Genomic DNA, 17,532 nt, shown 5'->3' with positions numbered 1-17,532 from the left:
TTGTTCTCAGTATAGCAGTATTAGAGATCTGTGCCTCTTTAAAAGCACAAAGCTTTGACTAATATTCTTATTTCAAAGTAGGGAGTGCGTTATTATATATATATATATATATATATATATATATATATATATATATTGGGGTATTGGGCAGCATGGTGGCTAAGTGGTTAGCACTTCTGCCTCACAGCACTGGGGTCATGAGCTCAATTCCCGACTATGACCTGTGTGGAGTTTGTATGTTCTCCCCATGTTTGCGCGGGTTTCCTCCGGGTGCTCCAGTTTCCTCCCACACTCCAGAAAACATAGTAGTAGGTCTATTGGCTGCTATCAAATTGACCCTAGTCCCTCTCTATGTGTGTGTGTATTAGGAAATTTAGACTGTAAGCTCCAATGGGGCAGGGACTGATGTGAATGAGTTCTCTGTACAGAATTAGTGGCGCTATATAAATAAATGATGATGATAATTATATATATATATATATATATATATATATATAATATATATAAGCCTAGCGGCGTGTGTTAGTGTGTGTGTGTGTGGAAAAAACTATTTTCTCAGAAAGGGCTCATCCAATTGACCTAAAATTTGGTATACTGACATTATTTGACAAAAAAATGATAATAGTGAAGTCAGTTAACTTCCATCACCTCCCCTTCCCCCCGTGGGAGGGGTAGTAAAGGCTAAATTTACCAGTTGAGGGCTCAAACTCTTGACCGTGTGGGTATTTATTTACCAGAGCCTGTGTTTGGTCATGGACAATTGTATGTCGCATTTTCACGAGTACGGAGAAGCAGTGATGTGAAAGTGCAGGTTATGAATACTGCCCTTCTAGGAAGACTGATTGAGCACAGCGATAAGGTGTTTAGCAGAAACGTTGTGTATCGAGAGGTTTTAGAACAGTAAGACGATGGAGATTAAGGATGTGGCAATGAAGATGAAGGATGAGGTGATGGAGAAGAATGATGAGGTGGTGACATGTGGACAAAACCACGTTAAAAAAGGGCGCTTACGTCGGGAAGTAACACTCTTCCCCTGAGGAGGCCTGGCCTAGCCCCAAGTGCATGACAAGAACCTTTTTAACACCTTAAGTAGCTTGATTTGACTAGAATGCATGAGTATCATGCACGGGTTAACTTGTATGTATATGTATATATATATATATATATATATATATATATATATATATATATATATATATATATATACATATATATTATTGCAATATCTAATGTTGTTTAATTACAACACTCATCATCTGTCTCTAGGCCAAGATTGGTTTCACTTGAACATGTAGATACACAAACTTTGTACTTGTCCATTGTTTTACTGCGAACGAGGGACATTTAATAAAGCTGAAACTGCAAGTTTGGTAATGCTTACACAAAAAGCTAAACGTCACGATAAATTTAAAGGGCATGTGCACTTTTTAATCATAGCTGTCTGTGTGGTTTGTTTTGTTTTACTTTATTTGCACCTTGTTTTTTTTTAAATACACATTTCATTTATTCTCTATGGGAGACTTTATTTTAAAAGTTATCAGCATGTTGTGGAACGAGCTTCTCCGAGTCTTCTACATCATCCCAAATCCCAGTGATGAGGTCACTGAAGTTTCTAGAGGTAGAAGTAATTACATCACTTCCCGTTCACAGAGTTCTACTTGTTGCGAATTTTCAAATGTAAGATCCGATTCCATGAACTGGTTGGAGAAGAACTCTGATCTCGTCTAGTGACCACCTGTGTGTATGCAGCCTCACAAGGCAGCTGCCTCAGGTGGCACGGTTTGTGGGGCATTCACTTTAAAAATGTCAATTTCCATCCTACTAACTAATCTAAATTAGTGTCCTATTCCTTATCTTGTAAATCTGGTAATGATTAAAGTGATAATAGTACAATTGTGTATGTTTGTATAAGGAAGGGCTAAGGATGCCGTGTATTTGTGCCTCCAGGCAGGGGAATGGTTTATACAACCCTTGTTTTAGACTTTGTTGAAGTCCTGGGGATATTGGCTGAATATGATATATGGAAATGTGTGTGCTTTTAAAGGATGACCTCTGTAAATGTAAAAATGTTATACACAGTAAAATATATCTATGTTGACACATTGAGCTACCTCCAAACATGTCTGTATCCACTAACGGGACAGGGGGCATGGCCACAGTAAAATTGACGGGGGGGGGGGGGAATATTGCACCGGGGGGTGGGCATGGCCACGCCCCCAGAGGACTGCCCTTTACATACCTCCCTTCCCCCAACACTCCTACCCACAAGACATGATCCCAGGTTGGACAGCAGAAAATAGCCCTAATATTGAGACTGTCCCGCTGAAATCAGGATAGTTAGGAGGTGTGACTGGGTACCACTATTAATGCTCATATACTAACATTGATTTAGGTGCATAATTTGCAATAAACCATATCAACCACTCATAGACTTGCTTTCATTGTCTAACTTGACCTAGACAGATAAAAGCTAATTGCTGATTGGTTATTGTGGTTTAGGGCAAAGTTTAAACCTGAATATAACATTAGCTAAACTGCGAAACTGCAAAGTGATTTTCTATTTTTTTTTATGATGATGTCAGAGTAACCCTGGTGGCCCAAACCACTTTCTGGACAAACAGATTATTAAGAATTGATGAAAACTCAATTGGTGAATCTGCCTCTCATCAGATTGTTCATTAATTCTTAATAGACCTATACATTCTTAATACACACTGAGTTTCTGTTTCCTCTGATTATTTTAATAGAAGCACATTTCATGCGAATCGTCTATAAGCCTTCGTTCCACTGACCTCTTTTTTCCTTTCTGCGTTAAAGGGACGCTATAATCGGTACTGCGTCTATATGAGATTTGTGCTTAAACAGTGTTGAAGTAGAGCATTTAAAACAGCAGATAGATGTATTGCCTTTAGCCTATAGCATAAGCTATCTTAGAGCTTCCATATATCCTGATTTTACCAGGACAGTCCTTGTTTTTGACACTAGAAACCTATAACATTGAAGGCTTGCTGGTGCTTCTGGTATTACCAGAATTAAAAGCAGATTCCTATTTCTTCAACCTTACTGAATATGGCACCCTAAAGGCAGCTCGCTATGAACTAGACAAACTTCATGTCTTATGACTTTTCAACTTATGAAAATAGTTACTACTGACTGTGTATTTATTATCCTTTTGTCACGAATTTGTTTAGACTGATGACTACTTGCTTGTATTGACACAGCTAAACTAGGAGGCGAGGAGACTAACGCGCCTCTGGTCTTCGCCAAGGACCCTCGCTAGGGAGTTTGGGCTTTGCTGCAAGAGACACGCAGGTCGCGGCTCTCCAAGTTAGCCACCAACAAAGTAGCGGGTGAAAGGGCGGAGTCGTGCTGTCCGAAGAGAAGCCGTGCAGGATGCGAGGAGGTACAAAGGGTTAACACAGAAGAGTAGTCAGGAAGCCAGGGGTCAAATCAGGAGATACTAAGCAGTCCAAGGAAGAATCCAAGATCAGGATCAGGTGAAGCTGAGTCCGAAGCCAAGAGGTCAGTCGGAAAGCAGGAACAGAACCTGAAGCGCTGGAGCACCCTAGTGGCGTCAGAGCCTCCCTTATATATAGCAAGCAGGGCTCTGATTGGTGGGAGGCAGATAATGGATCTATTATCGTCCCGTTGCTTAGCAACGGAGACTTGGCAGAAAAGTGCATGCGCTCGCCGTCCGCCGAGCAGGAAGAAAGGGGAAGCGTCTCGTCGCTAGTCAATGGGACGCGGCTGCACTGAGAGAGAAGGCAACCGTCCCCGGCACCTAGTTGAAGCGCGGGGACGGCACCTGACACCTTTATTTCTATAGTGCCAACATATTCCATAGCGCTGTACAATCAAAGTGTTTTATTTATCTACATCAGCACCTGCCCTGGGGAAGTTTACAATCTAATTTCACCCCTACGATTACACAAACAGGCTGGGGCGAAGACACCAGTGAACCTGTAGGGAGCCCATACAAACAGGGGGAAAACATACACATACTTTGTATGTAGACCTCGGTTATTCAACATGTTACGGAGATTCTACAAGGTACACTAGGTTGGAGCTATTAGCACAGATGGCCGTTGCTGCTTCCTATGTGATTAAAGCTGTGTTTTATTATTTCCATTCAAGATGAAAAAGAAAAACATAACGTGGGATGTTTCAAAGAGTTTTCTCCCCTGTGTTTTCCTGCGCGGTTGGAGGGGCTCCTTCCTCTAATGAGGCAGCCCCTCGTTCAGGGAGGATAATTAATTTACTGGCCAGGAAATCTGGCTATGTTTTTGAGCTCATATCACAAGTGAGGTTTGGAGTCTGTCTTGTCGTTCGGTGCCACCCGTAGGACGGGTGCCAGGGAACACAATGTGCGTGTGGCCCACGGACTCCTCTCCCACTAATCCCCTTCGCAGCAGGGGGATTATGGACAACAAACAGCTTTCGCTGCAGCGTTGGACGGGCAGCTTCCCTGCTGATAAGGAGCGTGCTTCATATATTATACATGGATCACTGTGAATATGCAGATCCGCAGTATGTATTCCACGTCTTTTTCTTGTCATTAGCTCACAGTGAAACCGTCTTTGGTAACACAGGCGGTAAAGGCAGAGTCAGAAACCGCTGGCAGCCCTGCCGCTCCCTGAGAGTAACATGAATGGTCGATGCCGGTAAAAGTAAGGATCAGATTTTGGGGTATATTTAAGAAATACTCAAACTTATTTAAGGTGCATCGCAGCAGATATCATGGATATCTGCTGCTTTGCACTCCTTATCATTTTTGCGAGCAGTCACCATACAACAGGATGGTGACTGCTCTGGCCGCAATCTAACAAGTCCCGAAAAAATCTTTTTTTCGGGAACTTGTTGTGTTGCTGAAGCTGGCGTACATTATCAGAATTGAAGAAATCCAATGCTGTCAGCTCTGCTCCGAAGAGCAGAGCTGGACAGCGCATGTCTGGAGGGATCACATGATCCCCCCCTGTCACTCAGCGCTCTCTCTCTGCAACGATAGTTGCAGAGACAGAGAGGGGATCTTTGTGCGCATGTCCAGTTCTTGGAACTGCACATGCGTAATTGAAGAATGAAAAGAACGAGGAGAAGACCCAGAGACAGCGCTTCCGAAGAGGGGGGTAAGTATGATTTTTTACATCACAGAAACAGCAGTTTTTCGGAACTGCTGTTTCTGTGCAGGGTTGTACATAAATGTGAGAAATAGTTCAATCCTTATCATTGCGATAAGGATTGAAAACTACTTTTCACTTTATGTGAATATTGATAAATGTGCCCCTTTGTCTTCAGATTATGGGGTATATTTAAGAAATACCGGTATTGCACTATTGTGCACTTACCGTGTAATTTAGTCCACGATGTGTCCAACTCAAATTTATTAACGGTGCATCGCAGCAGATATCATGGATATCTGCTGCTTTTCACTGCTGATCGTTTTTGCGAGCAGTCACCATACTACAGTATGGTGACTGCTCTGGCTGCAATTTAGCAAGTCCCGGAAAAATCTTTTTTTCGGGAACTTGTTGTGTTAATGAAGCTGAAGCTGGCGTACATCACAGGAAATGCAGGTGAAACTTCTGTTGTTCGTTATGTCCAGCTCTGCTCCGGAGACAGTTAAAGTTTTACTAAATCTGCCCTCTGGACCTGATATAGGACTTTCTGTAACTGTCATGTATGTGTTGGAGGCTAGAAAGTAATTTACACCATTGACTCCATTGTCATGAGGCTCATATATTCTATGTGCAATACTATACTATACCCAACATTTATAATGCAAACTTTAGGACAAAATTATCTATGCCTCCGATCAACCATCCCATTTTGCAGTGGCCACGCCCACCATATGATAGGCCATGACTATGAAGTATTTGCACCAAATACATTTAACAAAAAGCACCTTTACATTGTGTTCAGTCGGATGCCTGTCAATATACGTCCAGCAGTAGCATTTGCGTACAAGTGAGTAGTTAATGCTAAAGCCGCATTTTCAATATAAAATGTAATTTAATCCAAATACAAAGTAAATTAAAGTACCAATAATTGTTATTTTTCCCTTTAAAAATCAAATGGGGAGCAGTGGTCCAAATGGAAATTAATTAAGTAATGTACATATACGCCCTCAACTTCGTGTAATATAGCCGCCATTCTAATGAGTGAAGTACTCTCGGTAGCTGGAGGCGTCAAAACGCAATCAGCCAATCAGAAGCAGCTAGCTAGAGTATCACCATATGGTTGCACAAGCCCTACAACTCCCGCAATAAAAACGCCACCTGACAGACGTCTACATCACGTCTAATTGAGTCTGACATGAATTATACTCTGCCTATCCCTGGCTTCCCCTCTCCAGTTGTAAGAGTTTGGTTCACAAAAATCTATGGGCGTACGCAACATTTTTTTTCTACACATGTGCAATACAGAAATGCGTATCTTACAGGGGTGGGGTGTGGAACAGTCGTACACCCAACTCTACGTAGCCTCCTTGACTCTTACTCTGGAAACATTTATTACATAGTATCAGCCTTTCTGTAAGAACCTTTAGCATAGAAGGAAGATGTTCAGTTGTACACAGCGTCTACCAAATAATAGAAGAATTCCTTTTGCCTCTGGCCATGATGATCATTATTTTCTATTTGCTGTGTTAGAGAGAGAATAAAGTTGCATTTTATTTTAAACTTCAGCTTTTCTTTGATGCATGGATCCTCTGTGAACACGTAGGTGTAAGTTGTTAACCATGACCGTATAAATGTTATCTCTCCTGTAATTCATGTGCCGCAGGTACACAGAAGGATTCCTTTCATCTCGTATACAAGCGTTTCGCAGGATTCCCTCTATATACCGTTAGAACTCGACCTGGCATATATTTTTTTTTTTCAATCAAGTAAATCGTTCTTTCCTTAACCTCTGATTCCTTCTAAGCTCCCTGAAGTTGAGTGAGATTGAATGCTCTTGTGTTAATGAAAGACGAATAGGAACTTGACGAACGATTGAAGTCAAATTGGTTTTGCAGTGGATGGGAGTTGGACCTATATATTTTACACGCAAATTACTGGCCTGCAAGATCACTAGCTGCCAAAGAGGGCGCTCTTTCATCATCTTATGAAACTTGTTATACAATCAGACTTAAAAGGCCAGTAGACCGAGCATACTACTGATCCAATATTAAAGGGCATCTTAACACTGTATGGTAATGACTGTGGCACTACCCTCTGTGGCCCACTGAGAGTAGTCTATGGCCCAGGTGTGCCACTTCTTGCCCACCCTCCTTTGCTGTGAGCTCAGACTTGGCAGAAGCCAATAGGGAGAATTTTTTTTTTTAGAGCTTGCACTTGCCCTCATCCATAATATGGCTTGGTTGGGACTATGGATGGGGCCAAAGCCCCATCAGCCCCAGCCAAAATTACCCCCAATGGACTCCAACGGGAGGCGGGTACAAAAGTACCCGAGTACTTAGTACCTGCCCCCTTCTTGGTGTCTCTGCCCGTATAAACTACACTAATTCCCTCTGCTTGTTTATTTTATGATAAGTCTCCTCGGTTACTGTCAATCTCCCCTGTCTCCAGACCTACACTTTGTTTTAGGGGGAGGCGATTTTGCATAGCCATGACCTCCTTCACTCTGATTGGTTGGTCCCAGTTAGCCCTGCCCTCTTCCCCCCCGGTGATCGGACCTCTCCACCGCAATTTAACGGGATGAAGATTGCTGTTGGGGAAGATCCGCATGTGACTGTTGTATTACCATGTCAGAGCACAATGATATGACTACAGAGCATAATTAAGGGGGGAGGAAGCATGCAGCCTTGGTGGGGGGCAGCACTGCCCTTTACCTCTGGGCCCCCTGCACCCACAGTAGTTCCACTGCTGCAAACATCTAAGTTGTATACGTAAGCCAGTGCACATGGTACAGTCTTCTTGTCCTATGTATAGGCAAACAGAGGGGGTTTCCTAGTGCCTGGAAACCCCCCTCCAAGGCTGGGGCACTGTATAATTGAGGGGGCTGGACTCTCTTCCAGCTTCACACAGCTCTGCTTGAAAAAGGGAGAGCTGCGTGCCCCTAACAGTAGTGCACGCAGCATTGCCCATGTATATTATGGGGATAGGAAGAGTAGGAGAGCAGCCAAGCACTGTCTAATATTATAGCCACGCCCCCATGCATGCTGGTCACGCCCACTGGTGGCGTGGTGTGGAAACCCCTCTCTACAAATCCTGCGTTTGCCCCTGCTATGGGTGCGCACAGTACCTGGTAAGACTCCCCTGAGCGGCTGGTGGGGTCTGGCTGACTTTACTATTTTTCTGCCTGAATGGGCTCATGCCTTATTCCCTGCTCACAGCTAGAGCATATATGTCACCGTTATAATGTAATATGCTGCCGGCCACTTGCATGCTTTGCTGTGCTCCCATAATGACATGTTCACTGAACATTATTATAGCGTAATATAGCGTTACTGTATTTTCAATACTCAGCTTCATTAAATATTGATTTCTAATGCATACAGAATAATAAAACACCTTTGAAATTGCATACTACATGCACAATAGGAAGGACCTTACTGTACAGTTAGTAAGTATACCAGCATATGGATTTTTCCAGGGACCAACCATTAAAAATTGGGACTATCACTGGACATTGGTACAGCTGGCAAGTATAGAAAAGCACGATAGGACGATGTAAAGGATTGGGACTTAGTCCCCTTCTGTTTGCAGCATCTACCAATCTGAACTCCCAAAATCCCACAGCTGAACCTTCACTGGGGAAAGACTGTTATCCATAGTGATTCTAATGGACCTGGGTAATCCCACAGTGTTCTCAAAACTGCATGTAAAATTTATGTTTCTGTAAAACTCAAGATGGATCATATTTTACTTGTGTCTAAACTACTGTTCTCTGTTATCAAGCATTTAGACTTTGCATTGTCCTTCCACTAGGTTTTGTACGAGTTTAATGCACACAGAAAATATAGCATCTCACATTTTTTTATTATTTCATTGGTATGCTTAGTTATTTCTCAGTCTCCAAAAACAGTGCTTATGCTTTTGAATATTAGTTATTTTATGTAGAAGGCACCTTGCACTTTAGGGTTAGTGTCAAGATCAGAAATAAACCTCTTATCTAGTGCACTGTTTCTCAAACCCAGTCCTCAGGACCCCAGTGCAGGTTTTCCAGATGACAAGTGAAATAATTAGCACCACCTGTGGCTCTGTTACAATGTATCAGTCAGTAATGACTACACCTGTGGATCTGTTACAATGTATCAGTCAGTAATGATTACACCTGTGCTCCAGCAAGGAGATATGGAAAACCTGCTCTGTTAGGGCCCCTGAGGACCCTCTTCTTCCTATCTGTGTCTGAACAGTGGTGGTTACTGGCACTCGGGCTACATATCATGAGAACTGCAGGGTGAAGAAAGTTGATTGGTCCACCTGCCACCCCTAGATACTAACCCCTGAGGCAAGGAACCTACCTGGACAAAGGTATGACTCTATCTCAGTGTTGGCTAACCTGTGACATGCCAGGTGTTGTGAAACTACAAGTCCCAGCATGCTTTGCCAACATATAGCAGCTTATTGCTGGAAGGGTATGCTTGGACTTGTAGTTTCACAACACCTGGAGTGTCACAGGTTAGCCAACACTGCTCTATCTGCAGCTATTAGTTACAGATAGAGTAGACTTTAGTCCATACTCTCCGGTGCACCACTGCTGTAGACCGTACATAATATAGATCTTCACAGTGTGATAACATTCTTTTTAATTGGTGCTAACTGATGAGCCTGGTGAGCAAAATTGCTTTAATAAAGGCTACCCCATCTGTACATTGCTCAAGTAAACAGGGGTGGCATCTTTGAAACTTACAGCAATGCCCCCCTGCCAAAAAAAATAATTAAAAGTTAGGGTTGTAGACATTTATTTCAGAATTGACCCTGTAACTTTCAAGTCGTTCACCCCAGAAAGTCAGCTTCAAGCATTTTCTAGTAAACTTTGAGAGGAAAGACTCTGCGAAGCGGAAGGGGTTAATATTCTTTAATACCTCCTCGGTATCTCGCCCACCCCTAAGTAATCCAGTCTCTTCTTTCCGCAGAGGGATCAGTGCAGAAAGTGGAGACACACACAGGAGACAATGGAAGGGACTTGTCTATAATCCCCAGTGCGTTCAGTGTAGAAAGTGAAACACAGGAGTCACAGCTAATCAGGCCTTTGTAGGCTGAGTGAATGACATTTGATGACCTTAGTGTAAATCCCTCTAGAAGAGTTCATAGAAGCAAACCATTGCCCTCCATTCCTATATATAATGAGCTATTTGGTAATGCAGTAGTAAGAATGCCAGGGCTCATTGAACAGACTGAAATGCGTCATTAGGCGATCGCCTCCTGCTATTCTTACATTCAATTCGGCTTTTGTGAGCTGTATATCCTTCTGTATTGACATATAATAAGATGTAAAGAAAAATATACATACACACTTTATTCATCTAACTGATGTACTCAACAAAACTGCAGCTGGGTATAACAAATGGGACGAGGAACTGTGATTTTCATCTACAGTCTTCCAGGGCAATTAACAGCGTTTTTTTAAAGGGACTTATTAAGAAAATAATTAAACTCTAGATTTTCCATTGTTTTCCCAGCTAACTGAAATAGGGCATTTATTCACATGGTGAGAAAAGTCATTCAAAAAAATATTGCAGCAGCAAAATGCATATTGTGGGCTTATTCAGACAGTGAAGCATTTCGGAGGAGGGAATACCAATGTCAAAGGTATTGCAGAATATGAAATATTTTGGGCTAAATACTGGCTTTTTAAGGGCGATACACTGCTCTTACTTTTTCTCAAATGACGCAACCTATTTTTGATATATGCATAGCATATCTATAATATAAATTATTGTATATTTAAATCATGCCCTAGTATGGTCAACAAACTATATTTATTTAATGTCCAAAGGTTTCAGTTGGAAGATCCGGCATTGAATATCTGCTACTCTTTCTGTGAAGCATTTTTTCCTCAGAGGAAATATGAGGAAAAATTACTTCACATAAAGAGTAGTGGATAATAGAATAGCCTCCCGTCAGAGGTGGTAGAGGCTAATACAGTGGAGCAATTCAAACATGCTTAGGATCAGAGCCGGATCAACAATAGGGCTAGAGGGGCTACAGCCCAGGGACCTCGGGCAGCTGGGGGGCCCACCGACATTTATCGGGTCTCTGACTGTCACCTGTTCAAGGAAAATGGTAGGCAGCTAACAGCAAATGTTATGCTAAGGGGTATATTTACTAAACTGCGGGTTTGAAAAAGTGGAGATGTTGCCTATAGCAACCAATCAGATTCTAGCTATCATTTATTTAGTACATTCTACAAAATGACTGCTAGAATCTAATTGGTTGCTATAGGCAACATCTCCACTTTTTCAAACCTGCAGTTTAGTAAATCTAGCCCTAAGGCTCAAATAGGGTTTGAGGTTAACATAGATTACAAATTGAGCAGACTAGATGGGCCAAGCGGTTCTTATCTGCCGTTTTGTTTTTTTTAGTTAAACTTTATTAGTGTCTTTTGAATTTTAGTTTTTTTTTTTTATTCCAAGCATTGCTTTCATTCAGATAACCCCATGAAATGTATTTTTAAAATTGCATGCGATGTTCATTGACCCCTATGACGACCATATGAAAATGGCACTAACCAAAGCCAAGTACAAATCACAATGTTATTCTACAGCTGCTCTTTAATGATGTTCGTATTGAGGGGGAAATATTGTTATATGACAGCAGGCTGAAGACAGAGCCAGGTATTCTGTAGCCGAATTTGAGCCGGTGAAGAACAGTCCAATCTCTAGTACAGTATGACCTTTTTTCTCAGAAGCTGGTCGCAGTTCTACACACGGTACATCAATAAATGAGGGGGTTAAACCATTCTTGTCTCATCTTGTTCTGGCTAAGGCTGTAATTATCTCTGTGGGATGCAGGCAGCAATAAAACTCTTTATTTTACTCTTAAGGGAAGCCATCACATCTCTCGCCCTTCCAGCTCATTGCCACTTCTGCCCAAGAACGAGACTTTCCGATACACTGGTCAAAGGAGAACATTTTGGTCCAACACTACATGTTTCTTCACTAGTGGGCTGTGGAGACTGGAAAGAATCTGTTGGTTCTGGCAGAAGATGCTTCCTTTCTATATTTTATTATTTGCGTTACCATTAATAGCATGCTGCTTGTCCACCGAGTAGAACGTTACTCTTCGTTGTCTCAGAGGGCAAGCCATCACATTTCCACTTCTATATAAGTAAGACTTCTGCTGGGGCGATGTTGAAGCCTTCTGGTCCTGTACAACTCTGAAAACAGAGTTATTATCCACTGTTTAGGCTTCATCCGTTGACCTCGTTAATCAGAAATGTGATTGATGCCTCCGGCTCTCAAGAGATTCTGCAACAGCCACCGGCTTTGCCGGTTTAATGACAGATATATGACTTCCAACGATGACCTCGGTCATTAAATTCAAAGATGCCTGGAGAATGGCTGCCTCCTGCCAATCACCAGAGGCCACCCATGAGGGACCACTCTTGTTCATTAAGTTCTAACAGTAAATTAAAGGCCAATTAAACATCTTAACAGCACAATACAAGACTCCACCGTTATCTTTGTGATCAGCGTTGGCTTTCCCCGCGAGGGGCCATTGTGCTTTTCATAACCTTTTTGATTTTTGAGAAAACAATGTCCTCATTAGCTTTATTGTCTACACATATTTACAGGACCCCGCTCTTGGGACTTTGTAGAGGTCATAGGGGAATGTGGTTATAATTTCGGAGCTGTTAAGGGAGAGTGCTCGCCTATGACAGCATGGGTTTAGTCTGCCACCCTGTCTTTTCTCACATCAGTTTATCTGTGTCTTACTCTTTACAGCTTGTCTTCCCTTACCGTCTGCCAGTGCCAACTGTGCAGTAGTTGTAGGAGAGAAGTCGCTGCTGCCACCACCAGGATCTTTCACCGGCATCAGGTGCTTGGTATAACTGCTGCAGCACCTCTTTAATTGTGACTGATTTGTTCCTGCTCATTGCTTACTTAGGATCAGGACTGCAAGGTACTAGGCAGAGGGACGCCTCATGATGCTGGATTCAAAGCAAGAATGAATGAAGTTTAGCTCTTATTTGTAGGTTATAGGTTTGCAGCAGATTATATGCATCATGCAGGATCTTATAAGTACTAGGATGTTTATTGCTTGTATATAGGCCCTACAAGGACCCTTCTTCTTATATTTTTTTATTTTGAGTGTATACATGGAACAGGATACTGAAGTTGTGATACAAACAGGGAAAAATAAAAATAGTACAATAGAATCATCATTCTGCGTTGAAATGAACCATAGGACGAGGAATGACCAGTTTTTTTTTAAAAAAAATTACAAACTGTATCGAAAAAGTAGAGTGAAGACTAAGTGGGAGCTGTGGGGAGGGGGCAATTGGGCAGGAGGAAGGGAGGGAGAGGGGGGAGCACAGAGTAGAGCAATGTGTGTACTTGGGGGGTGAAAAGTAGAGCGGGAGTGCGTGGAGGGACACTATGCTCGCCGCACATGGGTCATCATGGGAAAACTAAGGGCCGGAAGGGAACCAGCGTTACATACTTGGTTAAATACATGGCCTCTGTCGTGAAGGTAGTAGGTGATCTCTTCCATGGCTGCAATGTGCCAAATCTGTGTTTTTTTTTTATAACTCAAATTTTATTCAATCAACCTGGGTGACAGCCAGCATATACAGAAATAGTAGAAACATAATACAAAACAAAAGGCAAACACTGTCACAATACAAGTTAGTAATTGCTAGAGATGGTCACTGACCCCCGTGTTTTGGTTTTGGATTCGGTTTTGGATCTGGATTACCGTCGTGTTTTGGTTTTGGTTTTGGTTTTGCAAAACCGCCATTGCGTGTTTTGGTTTTGGTTTTGGTTTTGTTTGGTTTTGTTTTGCTATTTTTTGGGAAAATCCATGTTTTTGGGCCTAAATTAACCCAATTTAGTGCTCCAACTGTTTTAGAGACAAGTAATCTAATTGTTGAGGTAATAAATCATCCAAAAAAACAGTTTAATTCTTCGTTGGTAGGCCTATTCTACACACAAAACAGATTGTCTTCCTCTCCATCTATGCATATTGGCAATGCAGCCATCGTCTTTGAATGTATATTACACCCTACACTTATAGTTAAATATGTAAAGAAATGGAAAAAGCCAGTTTGCTTTCTGTCTCTCAAGGCCCCCCTCCACTTGTATAAAATAGCAAAAAATTCAGCCATTATAGACTGTACAATATTAATTGACATGGAGAAAGCCAGTTTGGTTTCTGTCTCTCTAGGCCCCCCTCCACTTGTATAAAATACTAAAAAATTCAGCCATTATAGACTGTACAATATTAATTGACATGGAGAAAGACAGTTTGGGGTCACTCTGTCTCTCTAGGCCCCCCTCCACTTGTATAAAATACCAAAAAATTCAGCCATTATAGACTGTACAATATTAATTGACATGGAGAAAGCCAGTTTGGTTTCTGTCTCTCTAGCCCCCCCTCCACTTGTATAAAATACTAAAAAATTCAGCCATTATAGACTGTACAATATTAATTGACATGGAGAAAGACAGTTTGGGGTCACTCTGTCTCTCTAGGCCCCCCTCCACTTGTATAAAATACCAAAAAATTCAGCCATTATAGACTGTACAATATTAATTGACATGGAGAAAGCCAGTTTGGTTTCTGTCTCTCTAGGCCCCCCTCCACTTGTATAAAATACTAAAAAATTCAGCCATTATAGACTGTACAATATTAATTGACATGGAGAAAGACAGTTTGGGGTCACTCTGTCTCTCTAGGCCCCCCTCCACTTGTATAAAATACTAAAAAATTCAGCCATTATAGACTGTACAATATTAATTGACATGGAGAAAGACAGTTTGGGGTCACTCTGTCTCTCTAGGCCCCCCTCCACTTGTATAAAATACCAAAAAATTCAGCCATTATAGACTGTACAATATTAATTGACATGGAGAAAGCCAGTTTGGTTTCTGTCTCTCTAGGCCCCCCTCCACTTGTATAAAATACTAAAAAATTCAGCCATTATAGACTGTACAATATTAATTGACATGGAGAAAGACAGTTTGGGGTCACTCTGTCTCTCTAGGCCCCCCTCCACTTGTATAAAATACCAAAAAATTCAGCCATTATAGACTGTACAATATTAATTGACATGGAGAAAGCCAGTTTGGTTTCTGTCTCTCTAGGCCCCCCTCCACTTGTATAAAATACTAAAAAATTCAGCCATTATAGACTGTACAATATTATGAAAAATGGACAAAGCCAGTTTAGGGTCACTCTGTCTATGACACCCTACCCTTAAGGATAAATTGCCCTAACAGCAGCCTTTCAAGATGGTATGTGATATGGAAATGCCACAAGTCCCTTTCCTCTTTGGGGGTAGATTGCACCCTACACTTACATAGAAAGTTTTAAAAAGATGTTATCGGCATCATCTTCAGCTTCATCCTCACCCTCATCAGTGTGTACGTCATCATCACAGACTATCAATTCATCGCCGCTTGAATCCGCCATTAGAGAACAGTCAGTGCTTGGATGTCTTGGATGGTGAAGGCCTTCCTCGTGGAAGATGTAGTTCATTTTTATAAACATCATTTTCTCCACATTTTTGGGAAGTAACCTTCTACGGCGATCACTGACTAAGTTCCCTGCTGTGCTGAACACTCGTTCAGAGTACACACTGGAGGGTGGGCAGCTTAGGTATTGCAAAGCAAGTTTGTACATGGGTTTCCAAATGGCTTGCTTTTCTTCCCAGTAAGGAAAGGGACTGTCTGACATTTCCATATCAACTACCTCTTGAAAGTAATCCTCCACCATCCTTTGCATGTTTATACTCATATTGGATGGACTTATGGGCAAAGTGACACTTTTTTTTGAAAAATCCTTCAAACCAGCCCAGATGTTAAATTGTTCTCGTCTGCCCCCTGTGTCTTCCCTGCTTCTTTTTTGGAAATTTAATTTTTTACGAGCAACAGCTTGAGAAAGTGAAGGAGGACACGTCGTCAAGCCGAGGCCCAGTTCAGCGGCCAACTTGCTGAGCAATAGCTCCTTGCAAAAGTTCACATCTCGCTCATTTACAAGTAAAGACTCAATGTAGGTTTTAAACCTTGGATCAAGCACAGTGGCCAAAACGTACTGATCCGAGTTCAAGATCTTAATAACTCGAGGATCATTGTGAAGCGAATTAAGTACTTGATCGACAAGGCCAACATACTTTGCTGAATTGCTTGCTTTCAGCTCCTCCTTCATTTTCTCAAGCTGCTTTTCCAATAGTCTAATTAAAGGAATGACTTGGCTCAAACTAGCAGAGTCTGCACTGACCTCACATGTCACAACTTCAAATGGTTTCAGCACCTTGCACAGCACTGAAAGGATTCCCCACTGTGCAAGAGTGAAATACATCCCCCCTCCTTTCCCAATGTCATGACTTGTGCAATATGCTTGGATGGCTTTGCGCTGTTCCTCCATCCTCTGAAGCATGTACAGGGTGGAATTCCACCGAGTTACCACCTCTTGCTTAAGTTGGTGGCAGGGCAAGTTAAACTGCTCTTGGAGCTGCTGTAATCTCCTACATGCTGTGGCTGAATGCCTGAAATGGCCTGAAATTTTACGGGCCACCGAAAGCATCTCCTGCACCTCACGGTTATTTCGTAGGAAGCTCTGCACCACCAAGTTGATGGTGTGAGCAAAACAGGGAATATGTTGGAAATCACCCAGCTGTAATGCTCGCACTATATTGTTGGCGTTATCTGAAATGACATACCCTGGGGAGAGTCCGAGTGGTATAAGCCATGCATCAATCACATCTCTCAGTTTGCGTAACAAATTGTCAGCCGTATGCCTGTTAGTGAAGCCGGTGATACAAAGAGTGGCCTGCCTGTGACAAATGTTACGTAGTGGTGTACATGCTGCTGCTGTTCCTGCTGGTGAAGGTGAATGACCAACCCAGTGGGCTGTCACAGTCATATAGTCTTTGGTTTGGCCACTTCCACTTGTCCACATATCTGTGGTTAAGTGAACAGTGGGCAGAATGGCATTTTTCAGCGCAATCTCTACATTTTTACACACTTTTTGGTATAGTTGTGGAATAGCTTTACGGGAGAAATGGTGTCGCGATGGAATTCTGTAACGCGGACACAAAACCTCAATTAACTGTGAAAAACCAGCTGCGTTTATTGTGGAGATTGGACGCAGATCTAACACTAACATTGCAGCCATGGCGTCTGTGATTCGCTTGGCGACTGGGTGACTGCTGTCATATTTGCTTCCCCTCGCAAATGATTGTTTCACAGTTAATTGCTGAAATGTAGGACTGCTCATTTTATTCACCTGCCTCTGGGATGACGATTCACCCCCAGCAGCAGCAACAGCAGCAGCAGGACTAACGCTTTCTTCAGAGGAATCAATAATAGTGCCGGAGTCATCCAGCCTTAAGTGGGATGCCGGGCTAACTCCGAGCGCTACTGAGGAT

At 42.2% G+C, this 17,532-nt stretch overlaps 1 protein-coding gene across 1 annotated transcript in view; it reads left to right on the top strand.

Annotated features, from left to right (window-relative positions):
* The first annotated feature begins 7,362 nt into the window (after positions 1-7,362).
* The window catches only part of LOC142103386 (serine/threonine-protein kinase Nek11-like), a 146,822-nt gene continuing 136,652 nt past the window's right edge, over positions 7,363-17,532 (top strand). The window contains exons 1-2 of the mRNA XM_075187450.1: positions 7,363-7,429; positions 12,887-12,980. Coding sequence (XP_075043551.1) covers positions 7,363-7,429; positions 12,887-12,980 — 161 coding nt within the window. The remainder of the gene's footprint in view (positions 7,430-12,886; positions 12,981-17,532) is intronic.

This window comes from Mixophyes fleayi, chromosome 10, assembly GCF_038048845.1.
Source record: "Mixophyes fleayi isolate aMixFle1 chromosome 10, aMixFle1.hap1, whole genome shotgun sequence".
NCBI classification, from domain to species: Eukaryota; Metazoa; Chordata; class Amphibia; order Anura; family Limnodynastidae; genus Mixophyes; species Mixophyes fleayi.
This window is presented reverse-complemented; position numbering and strand designations above follow the sequence as displayed.